The following is a 13440-nucleotide window of genomic DNA, read 5'->3' on the forward strand; positions in this document are numbered from 1 at the left end:
TCGCAGCTCGAGTTCCTACGAAAGGAACTCATATTACCTTTTCAAAACTGTAGAAAAAAAAAAGACTGTGTGTGTGTGTGTGTGTGTGTGTGTGTGTGTGGGCAAAACCCCTTTTGAGAGGAAAGTCTGCATTTTGTGGGAAAGATGTGCATAAATGTGCAAAAAATGATTTAAAGTTGCATAAAATCCAAAAAGTCAGAAGGTGAAAGGCCATAGCTGGTTCTTCCTATACGGGTCAAAATTGTATTAAAAATATATTTATTATTTTTTTATTTTTTTACTGTTTGAAGGTCTTGACAAAGTCATAACATTTGGTTCCAGTACCAAAAACTATGTAGTATTTCTAACGCATCCAATAGTAGGGTTAAAGGGTATCTGGAGGATCTCCAGATGGTTCCACACATGTGGAATCTGAGGAACACCAAAGGGGGCTTGAGTATTTTAAAAATTGGTAACACTTTACAATAAGGTTCCATTGGTTAACAGTAGTTAAAGTATTAAGTATCGTGAACTAACAATGAACAATACATTTTTCACAGCATTTATTATCCTAATATTTTTAATGTGAGTTAATAAAAAAACATTTGTAACACTGTTCAGTGGAAAGGATAACAGGGAAGCGAGGTTTCCAGGTTCAGGTAAGCGTTTAATTTGGCCACCTTGATGCTTACAGTTTCATAAACTCAACAGTCTCTTAGGCACGGAGTTATTTAAACACATCAGCTTCACAGACAAATAGTTACTTAAACACTTTATCTTCATAACACAATAATCATAACAACTTCTGTAGCACCGTGGCCTTCCTTGTGCCAGTCTCTCTCTCTCTGTTTGCTGGTGGTGTGGCTCTTTTATGCCGCTCTCCCTGTGCTCACTGAAATTAGAGACAGCTGAGTCCCCCCCCCCCCCCACTTGGGAAATCATTTAAAATAGTTTGTTCTATGAAGTCTGGACATTCAGCACTGAGCACACATTACTTCATAACATCGGTCAAAGTTTCTTTCTTAAACTACAGTAAATGCAGGTGCCATTTGTCTTAGTGCAAGCAAAGTTATATACCTTCAGTGAGCATACAATCCCTGAAAAGAACATATTTACAGAAAGTGTCATGTCTCATATCTGGTTTTGATGAACCCTTTTAGATTTTCTTAAGAAAATGTAAGGGGAGTCGGTGCAATGGTGGTAAGGTGTTAGCTGGTTATTAGGGTGTTCTAGGTGGTTGTTAGGTGGTTGCTAACTAGCCCAAGTCAAAAGAGCACAACCCCAAGTCTGTATAATATACTGGTCCCAGATATGTCTCAAGCCCCTCCTTCAGAAGAAAGTCTTTGGGATTTTTATGCCCATTTAATCATCTATCAGGTGAAAGGTCAGATTAGTATATTTGTTTAGTTATTACAAACTCATTTTAATTTGTAGGAACTTTCTAAATCTTATCAGGAAAAAAAATATATATTATTATTATTTATTTTTATTTTTTTGGTTGTTATGTTAGGGTCCTAAAATACATAAAGTGCAAAGAACACATAGTTCAAGACATGACTATGACATGTTCTTCTTCTGTTACCCAGTAATGATGGTCAGTTTGATGTTGCCCTGTATGTGAACGTACTAGTGAACAGTGATGGTACAGTCTCTTGGTATCCACCGGCTATCTACCGCAGCAGCTGTTCCTTAGAGGTACATATATGAACTTGTTAGCATGCACACATTAAAGGAATGTACCAGGTTCAATACAAATAGGCTTCCATTTTTAGTGCATTAATATAAACACAGTTGTTGTTTGTTTTTACAAACTTATGGACAAATATTAATTATTCTTTGTGTTAATCCATACAGCATGTCACAGATGCTATCGTAGAGCAACTTTTATCGAAGCCAGAACATTCCTTGAACACAAGTCACTATTAGTATTTTACTGATTTAAATTAAACTATACTGCAGGACTTTCACATTTAGGGTCACAGTGGCTTCAAAATATGATCTGCTAATTCTTTTCAATTCTGTTCAAAGCTGAAAACCCATATTACAATTTAAATTTAACTATATTATATTATATACACTAATTGAGCACTTTTTTTGATACACTGTGGTATTTTCTGCTATTGTAGCCCATTCACCTCAAGGTGTTATGCGATGTGTTATGCATTCTAAGATGCTATTCTGCTCACTACAATTGTACAGAGTGGTTATTACTGAGATCATAGCCCTTCTGTCAGCTCAAACCAGTCTGGCCATTCTGTGTTGACCTCTCTCATTAACAAGGTGTTTCTGTCCACAGAACTCCACGCTCACTGGATGTTTTTTGTTTTTGGCACCATTCTGAGTAAACTCTGCAGATTATTGTGTGTGAAAATCCCAACAGATCAGCAGTAACAGAAATACTCAAACCAGCTTGTCTGGCACCAGCCATCATGCCACAGTGGAATCCACAGAGATCACATAATGTGAACATTAACTGAAGCTCCTGATCTGTGTCTGCATGATGTTATGCACTGCACTGCTGCCAAACGATTGGCTGATAAGATAAGTGCATGAATAAGTAGGTGTACAGGTGTTCCTAATAAAGTATTCAGTGAGTGTATGTAGTCAGTGCCAACATATACTTTATCTGCGTCCGAAATTACGTACTATTCGAGTATGTGCTGCATTTGATGAAGAACGTACTTCTCAGCCAATAAAAAAGGTATGCTGGTTAGTATCATGAATACATTCCAGCATTATAGGATAGTGCAGGATTCTAACACCCTACTCCATTGGCATACTGTTTTTTGCATACAATATAGAAGGGAAGCATGCATATTCGAATGCAGCTTTTCTCTACTCTCTTATAGGTGGCATACTTCCCATTCGACTGGCAGAACTGCACAATGGTGTTTCGCTCTTACACGTATGATTCCTCAGAAGTGGACCTTCAATACGGTCTAGATGAAGATGGCAACGAGCTTCATGAGATTGTAATCGATGAGAATGCTTTCACTGGTTAGTGTACTTCATCTTAAAAAAGTCATCATTTGCTGCCAACTGTTATTCAGTTTCAATAAAAACTTTAACACAAACCATTTTCGATGTGGTCAGTATACTTTATAAACAATGTAGCTGATCGCCTGTTTTTTTTTTTGTTTTTGTTTTTTTGGCTACATTATGCAATTACATCAGTATGGTCAACAAACAAGCTGTATTCAACTATATGCATCTAAATCAAAGCAATCACATGAAACACACACACACACAGACACATACACACACACTATCTCTTTCCTTCTCTCTTTTTCTCTCACTAGTCCTCTCTCTTCTTCTCTAAGAGAATGGTGAGTGGCAAATTTGTCACAAACCCTCCAGAAAGAACATCCAGGATAACCTGTATGAGGACATCACCTTCTATCTGATCATAGAGAGGAAGCCTCTATTCTACATAATAAACATCATCATCCCATGCATCCTCACCAGTGTGCTGGCCATATTCGTCTTTTATCTGCCACCTGGTGCAGGTGAGCATCTTCATTTAGAGTCCAGTCCAACAGAATTGAAGAATATCCATGTGATCTTGCAGAGCTTGCAGTGTCTGGTTATCAGACTTTTTCATCAAATTGTTTATTATGCTTCCAGGAGTGTTGGTTATTCATATTTTTGAGACATTACAGACATTACAGCTGATTTTCTGTAAAGCTGAATAAATAATTCTTATTCAAAGTAATGTCCAGCATCATCCAATCACTGCCAACCATATTAAAATAAAATGTAGCATTATAAAATTATGAATCTATGTACAGATTACCATTGTCCCATGTCTGCCAAACATGTTGAGTGGTCCAAACATAATCTGCAGCCTGAAACTGAACTTTTGGGATTTTAGGATTGAATGCACTTAGCTGCATAGAAAGCTATAGGATGCTCCCTTGCTCACTATTTAGTGAATGACTTAACGTCCAGTGTGCTTTCTGTCTGCACTGGTATTTGAACAGTTCAAAATGCACCTTATTTTTATCCTAACTCCATATAAAGCCTCTGAAAGCTAAATTTTTCAGCTTTTGGATGAACTCATTTATTCTCATTGTAAAAATGCACAGTAAATACAGTATATAGAATGCATTTACTAATGTTAATGAATAGAATTGTATTGCACAGAGATATCAAAATTAAACGTAACAAATTATATTAAAATGAAGCTAAATGACCCGCAGATGTGTTCGAGTTGAAAGTTATTAAAAATAACTAACATGTTTTTTTTTCTACTTTTTGATAAAATGCAGTGCCAGTGTCCACATATGTAGACATCAAGTTTATCAGCATGCTGACGCATGAAAAATGAACTGATTTTTTAAAGCAGCATATCAAACGAAACTAGAGATGCTACTCTTTACAACAAAACAGGTTTCAATGAAAAAACATAAAGATTTTTCTTACCAGTGGCACTTTTGTTGCCGCTGCATCCGTAGGAGTGGTTCAAGGAAATCGACGGCATGCTGTTGTGTCACGTGACTTGGTCCGGCAGAAGCTAACCCTTTAAATGACAGTCTAGAGTCTTGTTAACGGTATTCAGTCAGTTTTTATTAATTTAAATGATGTGTTGCATAATGCGAAACCAAAATACAACTTCCATGCAGGTGGACGTGGGGGTCGCACGAGGTTAATAATATCCAGAAACTGCTGACTGTCATCATCTGTCTTGTCATTATAGTTCGTCAGAGCCTGTTTTCTTCTCTCCCAGGTGAGAAGATGACTCTGTCCATCTCAGTCCTCATCGCTCTCACAGTTTTCATGCTGTTGTTGGCTGACAAAGTTCCAGAAACATCTCTCGGCATTCCTATTATCGTTAACTACGTAATGTTCACCATGATCTTGGTGACGTTCTCAGTCATCCTTAGTGTGGTGGTCCTGAACTTCCACCACAGGACTCAAAGCACACACCACATGCCCCTATGGGTGCGAAAGGTGAGCCTCTACCAGATTCATGAAGATCTTGATTCAAAGGGCACCTGTATACTCACAATATCATTCCTATTTATCACTCTTTTGAAATAGTAAATGTGAGCATATCAAAACTCTGCAGGTTTTCATTAACTTCCTCCCTCGGTACTTGGGTGTGCTAAGGCCTCAGTCTGAGGAACCAGTGGAGGAAGAGCCAAAGGAAAATGTTCCTCTAGGTTGTTTGGACAAAAGCCTCAGACCTGGAGGTGAATATTTCATCCGAAAGATCAACCCAGAACTGGTTATGCCATGGAGAGGAATGTAAGTGCAAAAAAATTGCTTATTACAGTAGTCATATCTAGACACAAAATAAACCAGGTCTTGTGTATAACAACTGTTCTCTTAACATTTAAAGATTAATCATGATCTGAAAAAAACATGCTAACAAGCTGTTTATGCTGATTAGCTCCAGTTTGGTGCTAGTCAAGCTGGTGGACCATCATAGCCATGTTGCTCACCAGCTAAAAAAATATTGGTAAACCAGCATGCCCTGTCAGATGAACTCATTGTCCATTGGAGGATTGCTGGTTAAGCTAACTAGAATCCCAGCATCCCATACTGGGGACAAGCATCCAAAACAGTGCAGTATATGCTGGTCTTTTAAACAGGGAATGGCACATTGTGATTTTAAAGTGTACTTGTGGTTTGTACAATTTGTTATGTAAGATTACGTCTCAAATTTGTTGTGTTTAGAGTGAATGGTCATCTTGCTTGAAGTATGTACATTTGCATTTGCTAAGGAAAAGAGGAAGTCGAGGATCTATAGTAAAGACCAGATCACATTTGTTGAGTCATGGAGAAAAAGGCTTGTCAGTTCCTCAGCGCTAAATGGAGGACTAAAAGTTCACCTTTTACACCTATGCATCTTACTTCTGCTTAGATTTAACTGATAACTGCCAAGGCTGCGAGAGCCTGCCTACCAAAAGATACAGAGAAATTACAAAGTATTTGTTGTTCCTAGAGGCCCTGAACAGAGTTAGTAGGGCCATTTGCAGAGAGTTGAATTGGTGATGCTGTTTGTTTTTGTTTTTGGAAGGGAGGCTAATAGCTTCCTTCAGTTAATGGTCAACAATATTTACTGAGATACTAATCCTGGCCTGTCATCCTGAAGACACAGTAGTTTATGTAGTTTATGTACTATTTTAAGACTTCTTGTTTGAATGTAAATATTCCGTACAATTCCATTCAAGATGTCCTGTTAGCACAGCTGTTCTAATTGATCCCTCTCCCACTCAAACTCAAACACACGTAGGTGCCAAATCAATATGTAGTAGTTTAATGTGCCTGTACCATGATCTGCTGGGGTTGGCAATATTGTTCATCTTTAAACAACTATCATAAACATGGATCAGAGCTGTGGGATCGTGAAAATATCTGTGCTGGCTGCTCCTCCTCTCAATCCAAGGGCATTTTATTTCAGCCCAGTTAAGCCCAGTCACCCTCCAAAGTCGCCAGGGACTAAGCCCTTGTTGAGTTTGGGCATTAGAGTGTAATGCACACAAGAACAGCAGGGAGGGCCAGGGGTAGATGGGATACATGGATGGATGGAAGGATGGACACATGGATGGATGGAAGAAGGGGTTTTCTCTGAGAACATCTGTGACAGTGTGCATTCCACTCTGCTTGAGTGTACATTATGTGTGTAGCAGAGACAAAGTAATTAAAGGAATATTTCACCCAAATTCTGACAGAATTTTCCCTCATGTCGTTCCAACCCTTATATGACTTTCTCTCTTTAATGCAATTTTATTAAATCATGCATCCTATTCCACGTCTTCTGAAGACATACCATTTTGTTGAGAAGCAACCCGAAATGTAAGTCATTTTTTAATATAAATCTTGACATTCGTTGCATGAGAGAAGGTCGTTAACAATGGCAGGCATGCAAGTCTCATCATGCAAGTCTTTTTCAGAGCCAAAAATAATGCAAGTTCTCACATGATAACACAAGCCACTTTGAATCTTCTCTCATAGCGTTCATGAATGCGCAACAGACGTCACAAAATTTCCACTGAGAAATGGCTTACATTTCAGGTGTTCTTCAGAATGTTCATGAATGGGTCTACCTAGAAAATCATGAAAGGGTGTGTGTTTATATATCAGGTGTGTGTATATACCATATGCATATGAGTGCATACACCATGTGTGTGTGGAAAAAATATGTGTGTGTGTTTATTCATTTTGAGTCCCTGTCTATATCTGTATGCATCTCATTGACCATGTGTGTCATGTGCCGAATGGTCAGTGGTCTCTGTATAATCCCTGTTGGAAAAAACTCACCCTTGAGAGAATGGGAATGTGAGAGAGGACAGGTCAGTCCCAGACAGAGCACAGCTCTCATTCACTCTGCACTGTATGACAGACTCATTCCCACTATAGCACACAGCAACACAATACTGACCTCTACAATGCTCAACCACTACTGTAATATACAGCATACAACACTTAATTACCACACAATGCTAAATATTGTTCAAAGATGTGTTATACTACAGTCAGTGTTAACAGTAAGTTACTCAAAAAGGTAATCCACTATAAATGACTAATTACTTCTATAAAATTGTAATCAGATTAATTTGTTGATTACTTAATCGGAAAAGTAATCACATTACTAATACTTTTTTACTCAACAGATTTTAAATGTCTATACTGTATTTCCTCCTTATTCATTGTTCACACAGCACCACACATTTCTCCTTTAAAAAGACTCATTAAAGTGCACACACCCTTCAGCTGTCACAGAAATGCAAACAGACATACATATGAACATGATTTCAATTCTTTAAATTCTACATAAATTCTACTGTTTTCAGAAATGTGTAACTCAAGTAATGTACTTAAAAGTAATTAACTTAACTGAAAGTCAATAACTGTAATCTGATTTCTAGAAATGGAGTTTCATTAACAAGGCCTGGGAGGAGCAAGTTAATTTAATCTGACCAATCACACTGCCAGAGTAAGCATATATAAACAGCTGCTTACCTCTACATGGCATCGAGTCTTTTCGGCATCCCTCCACCTGCCCATCTCCACATATCTATTTCATCAATAAGTAATCTAAGTCCGGGGGGGCATTAGAGCTCGGTTCAAGTCTCAAACCTCGAGCCCTTCGCCCAGGATAGTGAGCCAAACACGTTTGCACTATCCTAAATGCAGGATTACATTAACTTGCGAACTACTGAATTTAAATATAATGTGTAAAGCTACATTTTGACTAACATAAATTGCTTAAAATAAAAAAATAATAGGGATTAGAGCTGGGAAAAATATAGATTTTCAGATTAATGCAATCTTGATTTGTCTTGATATCAATACTTAAAATCCCAAAATCGATCTTTTAATATGCAAAATTAAGCACTGAGATCCTTTCACTGAATGTCGAGAGTAAAAGTTTGGTTTGACTCGTTCTGCGTAATGTGTGTCCAAAGACGAGAACCATACAATTAACAGAATTAGTCTGTTCAAATTGTGTCTCATGATCTTAAAATATTTTGATCTCAAGTTTCATGCTTTAATAAATTATAGGTTTGTTAACAAATATTAATGGATACCTTTGTGTGAATTTCTTTACAAAACTAAAATTTTAATAAAAAAATTTTTTTTTAAACCAGATAGTGAAGGACAAGCAGTAAACAAGTGCCCAGCATACAGATCACGGGAACTCCTTCAGTACTATTTAAAAAGCATCCCAGGTTGACATCTCATGAAGTTGGTTGAGTGAATGCCCAGAGATGCAGAGCTCAAATCTAGGCAAAGAATGGCTACTTTAAAGAAGAATTGTTTGGTCATTATATAATTCCCATACTGCCATTTCCAATGTTATTTCATAGTTTTGATGACTTTACTATTAAATGTGGAAAATAGTAATAGTAAAGATTAAACAGCTGTGTCCAAACATTTGACTGGTAGTGTAGGTATGTTGTTATATGTTGCAACAGTGGAGTAAGCGGCAGTGATATCCTGCTCAGAAGAACAACTGCAGCAGGTCATTTTAAGTGAGGAGTGGAGTTCATCTTGAAGACAAGGACATACAGCTCTTTAACCCCATATACAGTATGCAGAGTCCTGCACAAACAATGTGCTTGTGAATGAAAAGTATGTTAGTACATGTATGAACCTTTGTTTGGGGTTAATCATTCTTTTATTTGTGAATATGTGTGTGTTTCAGTCACAATGAGAGCACTGTGAAGTTGCAGAGATTTTCAAACAGTGACAACTATTGTTTAATTCTGCCTCCGAATCTCAAATCTGCCATTGTCGCCATTACTTACATAGCTGAACAACTGAAGAAACAGGATGTGGATGATACTGTAAGTCCTTGGACATACACGCATGTTTTTCTGTCATGGTGGACACTGTCTACTAACATCTATTGTTTGTTTGTTTTTTTTATACTGATTTAATGGTGCAATATGTAATGTATTTACTGTACTAAAGCATAATTATCATAATATGTTATCAGAGATTTAGGAAACATGCTAAGTTGAAATACTGGCTTCTCCGAAAACAATGCTACAGCCAGAATTTTCTACATTGAAATGTCTGTTCCGGGCCGGAATTTCTGTTTTTGTTTTGGCCTGTGTGATCCCGCACACTGCCCATTTCCCACAAGTATTTCGACACCCCGGGTTGCCAGATTTGAAACAAGTTGGTGGGCAAACACAGCGCGCTGCAGCCATGAAAGCCAGCAATACATCTTGCTAACATTGACAGAGTTATAAAAAATCCACATGAGCTGGTTTATAATTTGCAAACAATAAAAACATTGCAAACATATACATTAGCTGATCAACTTACAGTGTACGACTTGTCACTTGCCATTGTCAGTTTGCTCATTCCTGTTGCGTGTCCTCAACCTGGCAACCCGCATGAGCTTCGAGTCTGGGGAGGAGGGGGCGGGGGAGACAACTCTCTCCAATATTTTGAATTTGGACTGCAGTAACCATTATAAACGCTTGATGTCAATGTTACATATTGCTCCTTTAATTATATATTCTATTCCCTACCCCACCCTTAAACCAAACCCTCACACAAACCTTATTGCATTTTTATTCAGACAATATGTATTATATTAAGCACACAAACACACATGTTCTCCTATCTCCTATCTCACACTTCTGTCTCTCCGCTATCCTCATGATTATTCATAAACTGACAATTCACATCCTCCAGTGAAACAAACATGTCCTATTGTGTGTGTGTGTGTGTGTGTGTGTGTGTGTGTGTGTGTGTGTGTGTGTGTGTGTGTGTAGATAACAGATGACTGGCAGTACATTGCAGTGGTTTTGGACCGGCTTTTCCTCTGGCTCTTTGTTATCATCACTACACTGGGCACACTGGCCATGTTTCTGGATGCCAGTTTCAACTACACTCCTGACCAGCCTTTCCCCTAAACAGAACCTCAAAACAATAACCACACAGCAACTGTACATGCAACCCACACTAGGGTGGTTTTCCACCTGAACACAATAAACTTTGGGGCTGTAGTTTGTGTGGATTGACTCAAGAGGGCAGCAGAGAATAATACATTTATTTTTACAGTATGTTTTCTTTCTTCTTTCTTTCTTTCATTCTTATAATTTTAAACTAATATTTCCATGATAATGTGTTATTCTCAATATTTTTTCAGGTTTAAGATATGTCTAGTTATTCTACTTGTCATATAAAATAAGATTATTTTAACTGGGTTTTATATATATATATATATATATATATATATATATATATATATATATATATATATATATATATATATATATATACACACTTGTCCCTTATTACCTATTAACTCACTATATTATATATTATACATACTTTGTAAGGGATAATCCATGGCTAGGTTCTTTACACAGTAAAGCTTTTTTCCTCCATCAAGCCAGTGGTACTAAAACAAAGAGAGCATGTAATTATTGCCTTTTCTTCTAAATCTCTTTGATTTGTCATTTATTAATTGTATGACAACTTTTTTTTAAATATTTTAGTTCTCTATTTTCCTGTAGAATTCCAAAATATAATCACTTGCATTGAATATAAACTTGAACAAGACTTGATCTTTCATTCACTTTTCTCAGCAAAACTTAACAACATTCTGAACAACAGATGATCATCTTACAGCTGTTCTTTTATCAATACTAGGGTATCTTTCAAAAATATTTGAAGTAGTCCACAGCAAGTACATGCACTGATGTTTTGTTACTAGATGTGAGAATTTACATCCAATCACAAATCCTTATTTTCAAGTCTATAGTAATGCACAGTTACTGTATGCAATACTGTATGCAATAGTTAATTCCCTGCATGCTATGATTTAAGTCAGGTCCAATCACAGTATGAAACTGGGGTTTAATTAGTTGAGTATTTTTCAGAGAAACTATGCTCATTATGAATTCTTAATGTCTGGGATGAAATTTATAGTTGCTACTGTGTACATTAATTCTGTAATTAAACTAGTAATCATTATTGCTCTCCTTGTGAGCAACATGTGTCTGTCTGCCAGCAGTCGTTTGCTAGATCCTTCCTAGATCTGACTTGTCATTAAGTTAATAGTATTTGAAGTCTGACAAGTATGTTATAACTCTATGCTTAGCTAGCCTGTAGCTATTCTAAACTGATGTCCAAGCATCACATTACCCATATAGATTTTGGCACACCTCTATATTTAGCAAAAAAAAAAAATATATATATATATATATATATATATATATATATATATATATATATATATATATATATATATGTTGACTAAAATTATGTTGTCAGTAGAGCTGTCAAAATTAACGTGTTAACGTGTGCTATTCCTTTAAAATGTTTAACGTGGAATTTTTCTTAATCGTGATTAATGCATTTACCAATTTCCACATTAGATTCTGACATTTTATTCAGCTCCATGTGAGTGCTGAACACTGGCTGCAGTAAGGCGGAACCTTTGTGCTGTGTCTGGGGACATTACACTGATGCACACACCACAAACACACACACACACACACACACACACACACACACACACATTTGTTGCAACGCACTCTGATGTAGGCATACGCTGAAGCATGAGAATCTCGTAAAGACAGGATTAGCTGCGCTGTGAAATCGAAAAAGAAAAAAAAACATGGAGGACAAACTCATACATGCGGAGTATTCATTCCCCGTTCTTTATTATGATTCTCTGCCAGGCTACAAAGGCTTATTGTAGAGGGAGAGCGTGGAGAAGTGTTTCAGTGTTGACTGGTACATTGTAAAAAATAAAGTTAGATTTTAGATAGCCATCTCTATCTTAGCCACTGGATTGCTGCTTGTTTTCAAACTGACCCGCCTGTTTCCTCTGGTACATGCCTTCCAAACAGACCTTTCACATTCCCATTAATTAAACATTTCATCTAAGCTTTCCCTTGTGTGTATGCGCCCTTAACCGTAATTTTTTTTGTACAAAACAAACCAAGATGGGACTTGCAATAAGTGGCATTCACACGACCCGCTGCAGTGAAGCATCAGCATTTCCCTGGTGTCATGCTTCCCTCTAATACTGGACAATTTGGATGAAGTATCATTACATAGACAGTGCCAGCGCAAAAAGCAAAACAAGACAATCTCTGCAAGCGCTTTTCATGTGAAGTTCAAAGTGGCAAATCATGTAAATGCGGCTTCACAATTGCTGTAGCAAAGTGGATAGCCACTACTAATATTTTGGGGGATGAGGTTTAAGAGATATAATGCCCAATGATAACACAAACTACAAGGACTTGATCTTTTTATTAGTTAACCTACCACTTAGACATTGGGAAACATTTAATGTTATTTGAATCAGTGCTATTTTAGTGCTATTCTACCTTTATACTGTGGAATCCTTTGTTTGGAAAATGTTAATAAAACTTTATTGTTACATATTGTTTTCTTTTCTATGAAGAAACTAAATGCATTTTGACAGGAAAAGTAGTATATATAGAGAGTCAAATCTATATACTGCATACATATATATATATATATACAGAGAATGCGGCATATGTGGTTATGTAAATGCATCAGTGGCGTTCTTACAGGTTTTTGAGAAGTGCACGTGCATGAATAGACTTTATAACAAACGTCATAGGATGGAGCCTAACAACGCCAACACAGCAGAAATAATTCAACGTTTCAGGGAGTATAGTGGTAAAAGCACATAAACTAAAAACTATACACGTTTATACACAGCAATGTAAAATATCAACTGTCCTTCATGTTTGCATAAATGTGCTTGCCTCATACATTGGGGCAACCCCAACATTTTTTATGTAAGATGGAAACCCTACTATTGCAGCACAATTCCACTGCAGGTTGCGATAGGAAGTTAAGGAAACAAACACAGCAACAGCTCTGCAATATCTGGGAAAAAAGCAAAGCATTGGAGAATAAAACTGTGAAGTCTTCTTCTGATGCCATGTTTTGTACACAAGTGTCGCGAGGAAATTACATTGCTGTGGAGAAAGCTGCTTACTGACAGAG

At 37.1% G+C, this 13440-nt stretch overlaps 1 protein-coding gene across 1 annotated transcript in view; it reads left to right on the top strand.

The window, feature by feature from the left end:
* LOC127415816 (acetylcholine receptor subunit beta-like) overlaps positions 1 to 10358 on the top strand; it is a 33198-nt gene extending 22840 nt beyond the window's left edge. Inside the window, exons 5-11 of the mRNA XM_051654789.1 lie at positions 1566 to 1674; positions 2829 to 2976; positions 3300 to 3485; positions 4706 to 4929; positions 5048 to 5226; positions 9134 to 9275; positions 10218 to 10358. Coding sequence (XP_051510749.1) covers positions 1566 to 1674; positions 2829 to 2976; positions 3300 to 3485; positions 4706 to 4929; positions 5048 to 5226; positions 9134 to 9275; positions 10218 to 10358 — 1129 coding nt within the window. The remainder of the gene's footprint in view (positions 1 to 1565; positions 1675 to 2828; positions 2977 to 3299; positions 3486 to 4705; positions 4930 to 5047; positions 5227 to 9133; positions 9276 to 10217) is intronic.
* The last annotated feature ends 3082 nt before the right edge of the window (positions 10359 to 13440 follow it).

Source organism: Myxocyprinus asiaticus, chromosome 2 (assembly GCF_019703515.2).
Source record: "Myxocyprinus asiaticus isolate MX2 ecotype Aquarium Trade chromosome 2, UBuf_Myxa_2, whole genome shotgun sequence".
Lineage (NCBI taxonomy): Eukaryota > Metazoa > Chordata > Actinopteri > Cypriniformes > Catostomidae > Myxocyprinus > Myxocyprinus asiaticus.